Below are 18,422 nucleotides of genomic sequence, written 5' to 3'. Positions count from 1 at the left end.
AAATTCTACTTCACATTCAAATTTTTATTCCAAAGAATTTATGTACAGAGAACATAAGAGAAATGTACATTTGTGGGAAACCACTATTACTCAGTTTGGGGCCTGAAATGTATTACTATATATCTTATATCTATAATTCAATAACAAATATGTATAAATAGAAAAGAACATCGCATTAGAACTGCTTTTTATTACAAATCCAGCAACACTATCAAAAGTTTCAATTATTTCACCGTACACTGACTGCGCTTAAAAATAATAAGTAAATAATTTACTTTTAATACAATAGAATCCCATTTTAAAGACAACCAAAGCACTAATAAATATTAAATAAATATTTAATTAAAGGAGATCAAAATAAGTAATCCCGAAGGTGGTAAGGAGGGGTCTCCTTGGGTTCGCAAGAATCCATAACAGTCTCAGTCACGGATAAAATGAATTACTTATTAATGATTTTAAACGATCGTCGTCGCCCCTAAATCAAAACAACATATGATTTTAAATTTACTCTGGAACAGAGATTAAGTCTACCTAAGGTAATTAATGATTAAAATATATATTTAAACTAATAAAATACTAATTTTCGAGTCCGGTTTGGATAACTGGGTAGTAAGGTATTGAGGCTGACTTGGCCTTCGTCAACCAAAATAGCTGCCGGTGGTCCAGACGACGCCGACGACACTATGGTAATTATCTTCCTTAAATTACCACCTCGTGGCTCGTTATAGGGTGTCGTTGGTCACTGGAGAGCGTTCTTGTGGCAGAATATTAATGTCACTTCTCTTGTGTCTTATTCTGGGCGAAGAATATAGAGCACAGGAGGATAGGACTGCATGTGCCCTAAAGCAACATGTCATTTTTGTCCAAAAGGGATCGGCTATTTAGTGTCTCCAGAAGTTTACAATGGCTGATGAAGTGACTCTGACCCAATGTAAACTCAGCAAAAATACTCTCACAACCTACATAACTGTAATTGAATGTGAACAAAATAAATGCCAAATTAGGGACAACTCCGAAACGGGCAACTCCTTGAGCAGGTCGAGCAACTCCTTGGGCAGGTCGAGCAACTCCTTGAGCAGGTCGAGCAACTCCTTGGGCAGGTCGGGCAACTCCTTGGGCAGGTCGGGCAACTCCTGCCCAAAACGCTATGCGTACTAGTGGCTTTACAAGAATGTTAATTCAACTTATTTTCTATATTCTCTGTTAACCCCCAATGTAACTTCTTGTATATAAATAAATAAATAAAACTCCAATTACTGTTCTAATGTCCAAGAAATATCTAAATATATTTGCCAAAATGAAATATTACCCAAATTCTTTGTCAATTATTCAGAGTTTCTTTAATAGCATAGTGCTCTACGTCCTCGGCTCACAACCATTGTGTCCTGTAGCGCACACAACTACAGGACACTGTGCTACACACAGCTACAGGACACAATCGTTGTGTCCTGTAGCACATTGCTCTACGACCACGGCTCATAATTGTTGTATCCTGTAGCACATTGCTCTACGACCTCGGCTCACAACCGCTGTGTCCTGTAGCACAGTACCCTACGACCTCGGCTCACAACCGCTGTGTCCTGTAGCACAGTACCCTACGACCTCAGCTCACAATCGTTGTATCCTGTAGCACAGTGCTCTACGACCTCGGCTCACAACTGTTGTGTCCTGTAGCACAGTGCACTGATGTCCTCGGCTCACAATGCAGGGACCTAGGTTCAATCCTCAAGCAGGACATGATTTGTAAAATTTCCTTTCACCTGATGTCTCTGTTCATTTAGCAGCTACGATACCTGAGAGGTATTTGATGTGGGTTGTATCGTAGAGTAGGCCAATAGTTGGTCTAGGGGGGGGGGATCTCAATAAGCCTAAATACAGGCTTCTTGTTCCCCAACAGCAAGAATTTTTTAATACAGTAGACTGCCTGTATATGAACATTGTACTTAAAATACTGTACAGTATATCATAATCACTGTAACATTATAGCAATGCTATTAGAGACCATTATGTCTGTAGTTTTCTTAGTTAATTAACACATTGTGTGTGGTACTGTACATTGTAAACACACATTACTTGCTGATGCGGTGAAACAATCCACTAGAGCAGTTGCCGTGGCATAGTGGTAAGACACTCGCCCGGCACTTTGTGAGTGCTTTGGCCTGGGTTCGTATTCTGGCCGGGGAGGATTGGTCAGCCGCCAATCCTTAACTATAGCTTCTGTTCACCCAGCAATGAATTTATATCTGTTTGTTAAACGATTTGGCGAGTCATATTCCGGGGAAAATTAGGATTAAAGACCTGCCCGAAATGCAGTGTGTGCTAGTGGCTTTACAAGAATGTAAGAACTCTTGTATAAATAAAATAAAAAAGGCCAAATGTGGCACCTTGTAGCCAGTTGGGAAGCTTCAGACATAAAAATTGGTCGGTAAATCCTTCATTGGTGAGTCCAAGTGGACTCACTAATGAAGAATTGGTGAGAATTGGAAAGAATTGAAAGAATAAAGAATTGAATAGAAAAATAGTGGAGATAGAATTATGTTATGAAAGCTATTATAACCGTTAGGGGAGGACGACAGTGTTTCTGTAGTCTACATTAGGCTGTGGAGTATGATGCTGTAAATCAATATTGTGGACTTCAGTTTCACATTGTGTGGCCAATAAATGCACTGATAATTATTTTGATAATACTGTAGAGTTAATGATCCAAGTCACCCAAGTTAACTTTTTAACTGTAGATACCATGCTTGATGCATATGCCGTTGTGTCTGAGATGCTAATTCTGACATATCATGTTGTATTGCAGGCCGTGTTTGGGCTGCAGTTGGTGGTGACGATGGTGATGGCCAGTGTACTGTCTCGCATCACACCACATTACTCATTGGCTCGATGGCTGCTCTGCAGCACAGGGTATGTTCATACTGCTCTTTTCTGTCCCAATAGGGTGGTGAGTACATGTTTTCCACGGAAAAAATCTATTGTTCATCTGTTTCATGATGTTTTATTGAGTTAATCCAACAATTGTTGAAATAGGATTGCGAGTGTGTATATATGCATCAATTCACATTATGTGTATGTGTGTCTAAACACTTTTGTTGCTCATCTCCTAGACAAATTAGGAATTGCAGATACAGTTGTCTTCCAACAGATTGGTGTACTACCTACACCCTACTGACGAAGAGCTGCGAAGCCTGGCAGGCGTTCCAAAAGATAAAGGGAAAAAGGGAAAGGGAGGAGGGAAAGGAAGCAATAAAAGTGGGACGGCAGCAGAAGATGATGGGACATTTACTGTGCCTCGAAGTCTGGACCTGTCTCTGGAAACCTCACGTATGGTTCCTGGTGAAGTGATGCAGCTCAAGTTTTACACTGAGTATCAGTGGCTCCTTGACTTTTCACTTTGTTCAGCAATAGTATATGTTATCACAGAGGTACATACCAGAATCTTTATACATGTTCTGTGTTGGTAGTTTGTTCTTTAGTCAAGCACATACTGTACAGTACTATAATAAATGTTACAATATTCTGTACGAATCATGCAAATCCAAATATTTCAATAATATTTTTAGATACAGTAAGCTTTAAATGAGATATGGCATCATTGTATTTTATTGATACCTGTAGTGGAGTTATCATATCACTTCATTGGCCACTATGTACTGTATTCTTTAGGTCTCGTCAAATTTACTATATTAAATTGGACTGTTGGGCTGCTAGAGCTGACTTCACTTAGGTTTTTATATCCATAGAAGCTTGATTTATGCATCACATTTTGCAGAACCTTGTGGAGATTTCCCTTTAAAGACTTTCACTAGTCTGCTTACATTGCCTCTTGAAAACACTGAAAGATGTTTAAAAAATAGAGGCTCTAATGTTGTGCTGTTATTTACAGATCTTTATGGCAGTGGCTTCCCCGCAGGCTGAGGTAAATCTGAGCATGCTGTGGTGTCTGCTGGCGGTTGGCTTCTCTCTGTATCCTTTTATTAGCCATATTTATTTATTTATTTTATTTATATATAAGAAGATACATTGGATTTATTAGAGTACAGAGACTTAAAGTTTTACATTCTTGTAAAGCCACTAGCACGCATAGCATTTCGGGCAGAAAGAAATATGTAAGCTAAGGATAATTTATTAGATTATGAAAGTTGGTAATGTGTGCCAAATTTGAGCCTCAAGCAGTTGATCAACTCCTTAGAGTAGTAACTGTTGCTTTATACTCATTATTTGTAGCAAAAAGTGGAGCTGTAGAATAAATAGTTGGGTGAAAGTTATCCAGATGTAGATGGAACAGAAGCAGAATGACCTTTCCCAGGTTCATTACTATGGGATACTGAACAAAGATTGGTTTTAGTCAAACCAATTGAACACTTGTTGACCAAACCACATACTAGAAAGTGAAGGGACGAGACGTTTCAGTCCGTCCTGGACCATTCTCAAGTTGATTGTGTATCGACTCGAGAATGGTCCAGGACGGACCGAAACGTCTCGTCCTTTCACTTTCTAGTGTGTGGTCTGGTCAACATATTTCAGCCACGTTATTGTGACTCCTCGTCTGCAATTGAACACTTCTTTGTCAAGTCATTGGATACTTTAATCTAATATTTTGTATTAGCCCTTCAAATGCACGTGTCAAATGGGGACGATCCTGTCGCATCTGACCCTACTGTGCGAGTCAGTTAGGGATGAGGTGGTTGGACTGAGGTTTTGTCTTTGTATTTAGTGTACTGTATTTGTATCTTTACTGTATAGAAGAAATAATCATTATTTAGAGCTTAATTCATTCTTTAAATTGAATTTGTGATCATCCTCTAAACTTTAAAGTTTTAATTTCATTTGTTGTAGTAAATAACCTAAACAAAAATTTAGTTTATTCTGATATAAAAATTAGGTATGGTGTCCTAAAATATTTTGGTTCTTATATGATGTGTGATTAAAATATTTATTCTGAAGAGTAATATAGTGCCTTTAATTAATCACCTTATTCTTTATTTTCCTTAATATATGCCTCAGTAAAGTAATGTTCTCATTGTCCATGCTATATTTTTGTGGCGAAGACTCTGGTGGAGAAAAGGCTATGGTTGTCCTTTCGTTCTTTACCTATCTCCTCATAGCTCTGGGCATGCTGATTCTTGATGAGAGCAAGCTGGAATTGGGCTTAGACTTGGCGTACTCATCGTTTAATTCGAGTGCTGCAGCTTTCCTCAAAGCACAAGGCCTACCATCTGAGTAAGTATTTGTTTAATTTTAATTTGCAGACAGAAGTAACATGAGCTTCCATGACAGAATTGCAGGATGGTACATTGTGGTAGGTCTTGTACTTACCATGGTGTACTGCAGTACATTGGGGTCCAAAGACGTGTGATATTTGTTATTACCTAAGTGTAGTTACAGGATGGTAGTTACACTTGTGGTGTCCTGTCTTTCCAGCTCTCTGCCATATAACACTTTGAAACTACTGATGGCTTTGGCCTCCACCACCTTCTCACTTAACTTGTTCCAACCGTCTACCACTCTTAGTGAAAGTGAATTTTCTTATTCCTGTATTTCTTCTGCAGCTTTGTTTAGCTAATTTAAATCTATGACCTCTTTGTTCTTAAGTACCAGCTCTCGGGAATTTTTCCCTATTTTTATCTATCAATGAATTGTGAAGCACTTATTATGTGAGTGTATCCACTGAAAACATTTGCTAAATTCAGAATATTTTATCAAGTCATGAATTGAATCAGGGTCTTGATAGATTTATTTCCCTGATAACACTATCTTATAATTGCTGTAATAAATCATGGAATTACAAATATATAATTCAGTAATTAAAGTGACAGCTTATTTTTAGTAATTTTATGCCCAGGTGAGAGATAGGAGTTACAGTAATGTCACTACACTACACACAGAAATCACAATAGCGTGATGCATCAAATGAACAAATCCACAAGCTCAAATAGTTCAGTCGATTAAGGCAGCGTCTGGGATGATCTCGGACGTAGGTTCGAATCCTCGTCATGGCCCTTGTGGATTTGTACAGTAATGTTTGTCTATTCTTATCCAATTGTGTCTTCAGGAAGTTAAATTCCTGTCCCTGCCAAGGCCAGTAAGGAGATAGTGGTGGCCTTTAGATAAATGTGTAGGTGCAGGGTGGGGATGTTATTTTTCTTGTAGACATGTTTGCATGTCTTGACTTCTATTTTGATATATATATTTTATAATTTGTAATCTTTATATTAAAAATGTATTAATTTCATACATTTTCTTTTCAGTGGCCCAGCATCTAAAGTGACATTCAAGATAATTATTGCGATGCTCTGTGCATTAATTGGTGCCTTCTACACATTTCCAGGACTTCGACTAGGCAAGATGCACTGGGATTCTCTGAGGTAGGCATTTCACATGTATAAAATTTCTCGTGATTTTTGTAAGATAAAAAAATGTAGACCTGGAGTTCTGTTTCCTCTGTGAATAAAAGTGAAATTTTCAACAGGTATTGTCCAGCAATTTTCATATCATATTCTTTCACATGTTCTCCAACATTACAGGTACTGCACGGAGAGTAAGGTGCTGAAGCTGCTCTTCCACATCAGTTTTGTCGCCCCTCTCTTCTTGGTAACAATGTGGATCAAGCCCATTTCCCGGCGGTACTTCACTGAGTACACTTTGCCAGGCCGAGCTCATCCCCTGTGAGTGGCCTTACAGTGCTGGCTATTTCTTTTTATTTTTATTTTGATAGGTACCTTGCAACTACTGTCTCCACTCGATCATCCGGACTATATGGGAAGGACCCCCAGCCGGATTATCACATTTTTCGGATAATGGTACTTTTTCACCTACGAGTTCAAAAGTGACCATTTCCAACTATTTTTATACTACAAACAACATAATTTGAATTGCCTTGCTACATATAATTATTAAATATTCAACTAGAAACCTCAACTTACCTTGTTGGTGTTCGTCTTCTTCATTGATGCCACACATCTTGAAATTAAGAATTCTTAACAATTTATGTAACCTATACTAACACAACACTAAAATTAATACTTAAAATTACTGTATAGTTCATTAAGCAAAGTTAGTTTTGACAGCCAGCTGCTGAAGCCTCACTAGTTGAAGGCATTTTGGTTGCCTGTGAGGCCTCACTTGTTGAAGGCGCTTGCTTGCGCCTCGCTTGTTGAAGCGCTTGCATGCCCTCACTTGTTGAAGCGCTTGCATGCCCTCACTTGTTGAAGGCGCTTGGCTTGCCTGTGACGCCTCACTTGTTGAAGGCATTTGGCTTGCCTGTGACATCTCGCTTGTTGAAGGCGCTTGCTTGCGCCACACTTGTTGAAAGCGCTTGGCTTGCCTGTGGCGCCTCACTTGTTGATGGCATTTGGCTGCCTGTGACGCCTCACTGGTTGAACAACACGTAACTTGTCTTTAATTGCTAGGACAATCTTCTTCCTCTTAACACCTCCAGAACGATTGATGCTGTTACCAGGCATAGTCTTGGCCAAAAATGTTCAAAGTTACTATGAAAATAAAAAAGTTATTTAAAAAAATATTTCACTGATGGCACAGCACTGTGATGCCGCACTGGTTGAGGTGTATAACAGTAACTTGTCTTTAATTGTTAGGACAACTTTCTTCCTCCTAACACCTCCAGAACGATTGATGCTGCTACCAGACATAGTCTTGGCCAAAAATGTTCAAAGTTACTATGAAAATAAAAAAGTTATTTAAAAAAATATTTCACTAATGGCGCAGCACTGTGTATAATACGAGGGACGGACGCACATGGGTTGACCAGTGTTGGACGGGTCCACTTGGGGCAGCTATAGCACGTTACGTAGGCCGCCAGGAGGAAAAAACTCACAATATTTTTTAAGGAAACTTCAGCCTGTGCACATTGCTTTTAGGAAACTTATTTATTTGGTATTACATAATTACTAGTACTTATTACATTTGTTTTTGGCTATGATTAATTGTTCTAAAATTAATGGTAATTCCTGTACCCAGGTGGTCCCACCCTCCCAACACCACCCACCAACCCCACCCCCTCCTCCACCATGCATCTAGAGCCACAGACGGGATTAATACGGTATGGCCAAATTTTCATCCGGCCAAACCATCTTTTATCCGGTTCCTGTGGCCATTTTGGCTGGATATTGTGATAACTTTATCCGATCACAATTTTGGCCGTATAAGGGCATTTCCGGATGTTCGAATCCCGGATAATCGCATGGTTACAGTATTCATGCTTATTTGATAACTCTACAAGTATAATGGAAGACTTGATCTCTCAGTATTTTTTCTGCAAAGTTTGACTATATTTAACAGATTCTTTATAGTTCTTTACAGTTGGTTTACTGTTTAAATGCATTGAATTATGTCTCAGAGAATAGTAAAGGTAACTGCAGAAAGCCCAAACTTTTTCATATAAGTATATCTAACCTAGACATGGAACAATCAAATAAGCCCCACATCTGTTATGTTACCTAGTAATCTGTTCCAAACATTTTGAGCCAAGAGTCAGTTCAGGGCAGGAATGGCTGCCTACTGACTGGGTGCATTTTATAGCAGGTTAAATAATATGTTTCCTTATTCTGTAATTTAGTTGCTGGCAAGCCATGGTTAAGAGTGGAAGTATTTTGCATCCTTCCTCTAAAACAAATACAGTAGTTTAAATAAATTCCATGCAGCAGTCATTCTTTCACTTTATGAATGAACTATGCTTAACTGATTACATTTAAAGTTTTTTAATGAACTTTCATCAGGAGCAGCATTAAAAGTATTGCACCTCTCAAAATTTTTAATTACACTGCAGAGGGGTTCATGCACTTGTAATATCATTGACTCTTTCCACAGCTTAATACTAATTATTATTATTATTTGTTTTTCTTCAGTATGAGCTCTGACACGTTCGACATTCTTCGCATCGTGTTAATTCTGGTTGTGGGTGTGGTACGGTTGGGTATGATGCCCTATTACCTTCAATCTTATTTAAATCTCGCATATGAGAAGATCGAGGCTCAAAAGAAGGAATCTGGCCGCATCACAAATAAGGATCTTCAGAAGAAGGTGTGTTGCTACTGTCACATTCCTATAATGATGGGATTGGCAGGAAATTGTTGATTGTTTGAAAGATTTCATAATACTGTACATTATTTCCATGATTATAAGCTTCACCTATTTCCACTCACACCACCATGCCAAAAAAAAATTTAGTTGTGAAAAAAAGAAAAAAATATTTGTAGTATGTTAATTAGTAAAATTTTCTTTCAGATTGCTCGGGTGTTCTATTACCTGTGTGTCGTAACACTACAGTACATTGCACCGATAATTCTTTGTCTTTTCCTCTCTCTAATGTTCAAGACCTTGGGTAAGTATAAATTCATTTTTCATTCGTATATGTTACAAACTATAGCATTCGGTAAATCTCCAGTTATAACGCATACTTTTCAGGCCGGATTTACCTACCCACTTCATTGACAGGTGTTTGGCAAAGAAGGGGATACAGTATATGGATTTGCTTAAAATGCAAGGGACCCATTCACAGACCCGTGAGAAAATTGATGAACCTGGTTTATCATACCATTTTGACCCTACCTTAAAAAATGCTATAAGATTCAAAGGTCTGGATCCTGAGAAATACTGGCACATGATGGGGAAATCTCGGCACAGACAGGTTCTGCTGGTAGTTGTCCATCATATAATAGGTTTAAGTGAAATCAGCCCTTAGACTGTGAAATACCTGTATTAGGGCATGGCTGGTAATACTTGTAATATGGCTAATCACATTTTAATGACTGTAGTAGATAGATGCAACATTAGACTAAAAAAAAATGCAGCCTTTCTGAAAGCCATTGAGCATATTTAAAATAATTTTCTATGGGTTTATTTTAATTTTAATTTTGAGAGATTTGTGTTATTTAGGTATGGCTCTCGTACCGTTGATATGTGGTTTTTAGGCTAGGACATGGAAAATAAGCTATGTGAAGACATCTCTTACAGACACATTTTACCTATAGTTGTCCATCATATGACAGGTTGAAATTAAAATTTCACATAGTGAAATTTGCCCGTTCAGCATGGGAAATGTTAGGGTATGAATGGGAATTCTCTTTTATTTTGGCTCCAATCACCTTTTTAAGTTTGTGTAGATGAATAGAGTAAACACTAGAGTAAAGAAACATGCGCAGACATGCATCTTGCTTTAAAAAATTGCATAACACAAATGACTCGTGAAGGAATTGCCATTTTTATATGAATCAGTTGGTTCCATATAGCTTGCCAAATTGAGGTTGCACTGCATTTAATTCTTTATTGAAGACTTTGTCTCACCTAAAATGGCCTCTGGTCACTCGGTTGTATGAATACCTAATCAGTTCAGAGTGGAAAAACTCCAAGTATGCCAGTTTGTGTTAGTCAAATGAAAAAATTTGTATTGAGTTTGTAGAAATGGCCAGTACCAGTGCAGTACTGTATTTGTGAAAATGATAAACGCCAGTTTAGACAACATAGTGGAACTGATCCAGTCCTATTAAAACCTTAATAGTAAAGCCTACGATGCCAAGTATCAAAGCACTGAATATCTTTAATGTGTTATAGAAGTTATCTCACAAAAATGCCTACCATATGGGTTTATTAACAGATTTTCAGGATCAATTTGCTTTAAAAAATAGTGAAGACCTACTCAAATAGCATCAGGTTCACTACGACTGCAGATGCAATATCAGAATTCCGTTCTGATTGCAAAATCATGACAGTTGGTCACTAAAGAAAATTACAGAATACTGTACTTCTCATGGAGCTAGTACACATTGGAACTCTTACCTTTAAAGAAGAAAATAAATGGGATATTATCACTACATACAAGATAGTGCAGGAATTAGACAAGCTTGCATTGTCTATTTCTTGTCAGTTCTGCTAAACTGAATATTTGGGTTATCCAGCCAAAATCATGTCCAGATAATTTTCTGCCAAACTTCACCATATCCAGATGGAAATCCAGATAACTGCAAATTAGGTTACATAGATTTTCAAGATCTAATGAAGTCCTACTCTAACAGTATCAAACAAGAAAACAAACTACAACAAGGTAAGCAAGTTTGGTCCCCAGGCCGGGTTCGAGAAGAATTCCCGAAACCCTCTCCAGGTATGCTCCAGGTAAGCTTTAGTTTCTCTTAAATTATATTTTTTATTTATCTGTGGGGACATATATAATTAATTAATTAAATAATTAATTAATTTCCAGGTGGACTCAGTTGGGGAGCACTAATTGGAAGAGTGGTTGAGCCAGAAGAGTGTGGGTTGGCACCAGATTCAGAGAATGAAGACGCGACCACCATTCCAACTTTGCAAAATGTTCAGACCGTTATGGAAGCTACAAAAATACTTACCCTTGGAATGGAGGAACTTAAAAAGGTGCAGTATCTTCATGTGGAATATTTACAATATAGAATACAGACTGTCCATTTTAATCTGTGAAAGTGCAGAAATTATGTGTTAGATGTTGATGACTTCTTTATCCAAAATAGGTGTACAATATCATATTTCTTAAGAAATCAAAATCAGTTTATCCTATGTCATTTAGAGTGTTATTAACTGGATTAAGTTATTTTCAGTTGTCCAGTTAATCAAAATATTAAGTGGACATTTTCTGGGGGAGCCCACGGTGGCTCCCTGTAGCTGTCACTAAGATTTCTCTATTCTGCCAGTCATATCAGTTGAATGAGTTCATTTGGCGTACCAGGGATTAGTGCTAACCCCCCCCTCCCCCCTCCCCTCACAAAGTGCAGGGAGTAAAGGACATTTAGTCATTTCTCTGGGGAAAGCATCCTGAAAGTTAGTGAAGCTACACAGACACTGCTGGGTTTAGAAGACTCAAAAACCACTAAACTGCCAAATAACTTCCCCCAAACAAAACAAAATAAATGAAACACACAAAACTTGCACAAACTCCTCTTTTGTCAATCTCACATCCTAGGTGTTTCAGCTGATGTGGTAAAGCCCTCTAGCAGTTACCTTACGTTGATTTTGGGGATCAACATCTCCGTGGTCTGGTCTCTGACCAGGCCTCTTGGTTGATGGTCTGGTCAACCAGGTTGTTGGACTTGGCTGCTTGCAACCTGACATATGAATCACAGCCTAGTTGATAAGGTATCCTTTGGAGGTGTTTATCGAGTTCTCTCAGAAACTGTGAGGGGTCTTTCAGTTATGCCCCTTTTTGTGTGGAGGAAGTGTGTTGAACGGTCTCGGGCCTCTGACATTGATAGAGTTCTATCTCGCGAGTATCTATTGCAATTCTGCTTTCCAACAGGGGTATTTTGCACATCATGCAATGTCTTCTAGTCTCGTGTGATGTTATTTCTATGTGCAGATTTGACCAGCCCCTCTAATATATTCCATGTGTAAATTATTATGTATCTCTGCCGCCTGCACTCTAGAGAATACTCGTTTACATTGGCAAATATTTCTCCAACCCATCCTTTCAAAATTAGTTACCTATAGTTACAATACATCCACTGTAACCTTATAGTTACTGTGGATGTATTGTATTTAATATGGACTGTTGGACAAGCAATGTTCACATTTTGTACTATTTGAATTGTAAGGGTATAACAAAACCTGAAATGGCATAACTATAAACCTTACCTAACCTATAAAAGGAGATGCGCTCTTAAACCTACTTTAGTATGTATATGTTCTATATTAGCCCTAGGAAGAGGTAGGTTTGGTTCTTGCCTTCTTTTTTTTGGGGGGGGGTGTAGGGAAAGGGGGCCCTTCTACAAAACAAGTATGTAGTAGAAAATGTATACATTCCCTCCATAGTAGCAAAAGGTATTATCATTTTGGATGACAGGATGAATTTAACTCATCAACATTCATGAAATTGGACATGCTCCAGTTCGCTAAATTTTTATCTTTACAGTATTATTATCATACCATTTCCCACTTATATTGAATGGGAAGGAACCTTTCCTTCCCTCATTACCACATCCCTATTTTTTTTATTCAACTACCAAGGTGACATCATACAACTCTGGCATACGTCTGCTTCATTATTGAACTACTCACTCATTTACACATTGACTCTTACCCATGTACTACTTCTTATATACAAAAATCACATCATTTTGCATAACTCAGCCAACTCCATATATATGGTATAACATCTTAAGTTCTTTTATATTAGCTTTGTCATATACTTTCTCCAAGTAAGTACAGGTACATGGCTTCTTGTAAATTATAAAACATCCACACTATTCCACTGTCTCTGCTAAATATAACAATTTCTGCATATACTTCATCAATACCTGTGACTTTTCCACACTTTAGCTTCTTCACACATGCATCTGCTGGCATTATCTTGCACTCCTCTCTCACAAGCTACATCAGTCATGGTCAGTTGTTCACATTAGCATCTTTCATCGCTTCCACCCATCAGACTTTTAAAATATTATTCCCGCCTACTTCTTCTCTCATTTTTACTAGCGAGTTTTACATTTTACCTGTCTCTTACCTGCATTCTCTCACTTTCAGGTTTTCACCACAGAGTTTTACCGTGGAGTGCTGGGCTTTACAACGTGGTGGTGTGTGTTTTCTTGGTTCCTCTCGGGAACATTCGGTGTTGCATACCAGTCATATTTCACTAAAGGATAAAAGACAATATGAGTTTTATATATATGGTATTGTTTTTTTTAAGAAAAATGTAATATATAAAGATTTCCTTTTAGATGTTGCATGTTTTGTGTGGCTTCATTTGCAGTGAAGCCAATTGTTAACGATACTTGTGTCTAGTAAATCAGTCATATTCTATTGATTGATGAGGCAGAGATCTGTAAATGTATGTGTAGTATTTGTATCCCATAATATGTTGAGAACATTTTTAAATGTACACTTGAATTTGAATATATATATTATATTTAGATGTTGGAAGCATTTAAAGAAATGTTATGATCTGAATTTTGTTTTAACTGGAAATATTGGCATGCTCAATATCTATCATCTGCGGATATTTTAACTGCTCCCTTAAAGGTTTAAATAGCAATCAACCCAAAAAAATGATTTAGAAAGTCCTGCAAATTAGATTTGATATCTTGTAAAGGATACTACTGCTGTAAGACCTCTAGGCTGTCCTGTCAGTGCATGTTTTCCCTGACCTGTTCCAGTGCCCTTGTTTACTTGCATACTTCTCAGGTGAGACTAATACACTGTCAAGAAATTTGTATCTGTTGTTATTGGTGGGGAATTGATTAAGGCTTTGTGAATGCTTATTGAGAATAAAGGCTTAAAGAAAGTAACTAGTAACATTTGTATATTTGGGGATGTTCTAGACACTGCAAGTTCAGTTTGCTTTTGCACATTTTTTTTACTTACCAATAATACAAACACTTATTCTGATAATGATACCAAACTTAATATGCTTGTATGTGGTAGCCAAATAATCATGTACGACTCGACAGTGAAAGCATGTGTTGCTTCTGTCTGCACAACTACAAGTTTAAAGATAGTCAAGGCTTTGTTTGAGACAAGACTTACGTTCAGCCAGCCCTAAATCCTCGGAGAGAACCAAGGGCCATACCGTACGTGTCATGGTTGTTAATAATATGCGGGAGCCTTGTAGGTAGTGACATAAGCAGAGTTAGTATAAATGATTGTAATCTTTCAGAAAATTCTAAGGCTATTAGTAATTTACATAAGCCATGTGTTTAATTTACAGTTTAATATTTAGTATTATAAGAATGGGAAAAATTATGAAAATGCAAAGTTTTTAAGTTATATAATATTGGAATAATAACTTTTATATATAATGTAATCTGTACTGATTACAAAATCTGCACTGATTTCAGTACAGTATAACAACATGACAAACATTTTTGTACCAAAAGCTTTTGAATTGCATTGCAAAATATTGTTACTCTGTTTTATTGGTCAATTTTGTAAAATGTTTGAATAAAATCAACAGATTTTTTTTATATTGACCAGAATTCATTAGGACAGGTATCAAAGACAACAACATAGTACATAGTGCCCATGAATATTAAAAGTACAGTACTATACTTGCCTAAAGAATTTCTGCTATTTTTTAATTGAATTAAGACTGTCATTGAGTAGGAAGATGTCTAGCAGCGCCATAAGTGAGACTGCAGTGGGTAAGACAAATAAAAGTCAACTTAATGGAAACAGAGGAAATATGTGATGAAACTTTAGAATGGTCTCGTTTAATTATGCTGGTGAAGAAGTATGGCATTGGTACCTGCACACACTCTCAGATACAATGCAGTATACAGAGATTGTACATAGTGTATACAAATTTCTTTAGTTCAGTTGCACCTCACTTGACCACTTGATCACTCGAGAGTCACAAGGCAAGTGCAGCTTCACTGCAAAGGTGCGTAAAAACATTGTTAATATTTATTAATTTTCTTGTATATTGTAAAGTATTTATTTTTGTTTATACTTCTATAGTACATGTTTATGTGTGTGTAAAAATAATAATTAATACACACATTGTTTCTGATAGAGAAAATTTGTTGTGGAAACAGAGACTTACTGCAACGGACTGTCATCGAGGAGTGGTCGGTCCCACCAGTCCATACAGGGGTAAATCCAGTTTAAATACTATATTTGTAATATATTACCAATAATAAACCTTGAATGATTACAATTGATCAAAATTGGTGCGTGCAGTGTACATAAGGTCCATGTTGATGTATCCTTTGTTGCTCATTTATTTATTTAATTATTTATCTATTTATATATATATAAGAAGGTACATTGGGATTGTGAGGATACATAGTATAGTAATTACAATCTTGTAAAGACACTAGTACCGTCAGCGTTTCGGGCAGTTCATGTGTATTCTTACTGCTGTAGAGTATTATTGCTGCAACATGTCATGCAGACATCTGTGTACTGTTTACAGTAATGATTTGAAATGTGTTGACACATAATTTTATATTGTTAAGAATTATATTTTATGTAACAAAATTAACTGTTTGGAATGGAGGTTTTTGGTTGTTGTCTAACACAAAATTTATATGTGGTGTATTCTCATTGGTAATAGTTTACTAATATGAAATGAATGCCTTTTTTCATGTGTTTGTGCTTCAGTGTCCATCTGGAGTGCCTGACGTGGGTATTTGTGGCATTTGCATGTTGTGTTATGCTAAACGTTTGCAGTTTGTGATAAAGTTTAGTTTATCTCTGCCAATATTGTATACTTTTTCTTTTAAGATTTTATAACTTTTTGTAAAGGATAAAATACCCTTTTTATTAAATGGATTATTTTGAATCTATTACTTTCATATCAAACAAAAAATGTAATAGAATTGTTAATTCTCCCTAACTAATTTCCCTTTATCTTTCAGCAAGGTATTTTGGAAACCTATTTCATACAAGATTTGTGCTCAAGAAGCTCAATGTGATTGTTGTGACTCATTTGGGCCGCCTGTAACCAAAAGTCGGTTCCTGTACCCTTGGCTGTTTCCTTGCTGTGTGATTAAGGAAGTTTAATGAATTGGTCTAATTAAATTTAAGATAATTTAGCCGGCATATCAATCTACTGCTACTGTTTGAGGCTGTGAATAAGGAGGCGATGAGTCACAATAACGTGGCTAAAGTATTGACTTGAGAACGGTCCAGGGCGGACCGAAACATCGTCGTCCCTTCACCTTCTAGTGTGTGGTCTGGTCAACTGTGAATAAGGGTTTATGTCAGTTAGGCAGTGCAGTAACCAGCTCAGCTGCTAGGGTGAGGCTGTATGCAACCAACAACCGTTCCAAAGACTTGCTGAACCCAGCAGCAGTAAATTAGATGATAATAAGAGTAATAGTGTGTGTGTGTGTGTAATTACGTAAGTGTACTTACAGGATAAGAGCTGTGCTCGTGGTCTGTCTTCCCAGCATCCTGTCATATAATGCTTTGAAACTACTGATTGTTTTGGCCTCCACTTCACATGTTCCAACCATCTAGCACTTTGTGAAAGAGAATTTTCATATATTTCTTCAGCAGCTTAGTTTAGTTAGCCTAAATCTATGACCTCTTGTTCTTGAAGTTCTGGATCTTGGGAATTCTTCTCTATTAATTTTGTCAATTCCTGTTGTTGTTTTGTACATAGTGATTATACTGTATCACCTCTTTATTTTCTTCTATTTTCTAATTTTTGCATATTTAGTACCTCTAATATCTCCTTGCAGCTCTTGTCTTTCAATTCCAAAAGCCATTTAGTTGCATGTCTTTGCACCTTTTCCAGTTTGTTGGTGTATGTGTGCAGTTCTTATTTTAATGTTAACACGAGAAATTTTGGTGGAGGTGTTTATTGACTGAATTATTGTAGCCACAGCATTGTTTAATATTTTGTGGTGAGTAAGTGTTGTTGCAGTTTACAGTGTGTGTAAGTGTGGCTGCGACTTGCATAGCTCCAAGTTTGAAGAAGGTCATGGGCCATTCTTTTACCTCTGAAGTATACAAATTGATTAACATCATGAGAGATAATTTGTTATTCTTTGAATATGATGATGTCCACATCTTTGTTGTATAGTGCTAGTGAACAGCCCGTCCTCCAAACAAAGATTCAGAAGTGATTCCATGCACCCGCCAAACCCCCTGTTTATGAATGAAAAATGGTTTACACACGACTCACAACTGCTGACGTTTGAGCATTTCCAGAACTAGTGCTTCACTGATGAATTTTGTTCGAATTACAATGCTGTAAATTCTTCAACATACTACGAATACAAATAATCGCCAACAGAACCTAAACACCTAACCTAACCTAACCTAACCTATGCCTATATATGCACAATATGCTAATATATTATAATATTAATTTATATTTGAGAAAATTCCCGTTTTGAATGAACAGCATGTTAAAATTTATGAATACGTCTGTGGGGTCGACTGGTGGATGGAATGGACTTGAGTCGAGGACGGGTTGTAGTGAAATGAAAACCTCACATCTTAGTACCGTACAGGTATATATTTGTATTGACTGTTTAATACAAACTTGAATGTAATAGTAATGTCTTGCAAATTAGTAATTACTTGTATGTTCATTAATCTGCATAAGAAATATTAATTACATCTGTTCAACAAGTTACTAAGTGAATAGTCGCCTCATGATATTCCTTTTGTGCTGCTCTTTACTTTTCTCTTATGGGGATAGAACATGGGAGTATTATTTTACTTTGCAACATTTGTAATAAAAAGGTATATATTTCCTACAATTGTAGAAAATTGTATAATAGGGTCTCTACAATTATTTATATTATAATACTCATCACAGTCTTCCTTTCCTCATTTGTTGTAAGATAATTTCTTGAGTGTGTAAGTACATACAGCATGTCCCCACTTGTTTGTTATTAAAATCAAGCTGGTGTGCAAATATTCAACCAAATGGAGAAGATATACTTCATCTAACTCAAACTAGTGAATTCTTAGCTGTCAATGGGTTC

The 18,422-nt window shown here is 37.0% G+C and overlaps 1 protein-coding gene across 1 annotated transcript; it reads left to right on the top strand.

Annotated features, from left to right (window-relative positions):
- Nucleotides 1–608: 608 nt before the first annotated feature.
- On the top strand, nt 609–14,290 carry emei (transmembrane protein 161-like emei). The gene is made up of 11 exons (XM_045767902.2): nt 609–686; nt 2,804–2,907; nt 3,146–3,425; nt 3,887–3,966; nt 5,008–5,223; nt 6,252–6,368; nt 6,528–6,668; nt 8,868–9,042; nt 9,247–9,343; nt 11,219–11,388; nt 13,507–14,290. Exons 1-11 carry the CDS (start codon nt 684–686, stop codon nt 13,624–13,626), a joined length of 1,503 nt encoding a protein of 500 aa, XP_045623858.1. The 5' UTR covers nt 609–683; the 3' UTR covers nt 13,627–14,290.
- Nucleotides 14,291–18,422: the final 4,132 nt, after the last annotated feature.

Source organism: Procambarus clarkii, chromosome 91, assembly GCF_040958095.1.
Source record: "Procambarus clarkii isolate CNS0578487 chromosome 91, FALCON_Pclarkii_2.0, whole genome shotgun sequence".
NCBI classification, from domain to species: domain Eukaryota; kingdom Metazoa; phylum Arthropoda; class Malacostraca; order Decapoda; family Cambaridae; genus Procambarus; species Procambarus clarkii.
Note: the sequence above shows the minus strand (reverse complement) of the source record. Positions and strands in the feature narration are given on the sequence as shown.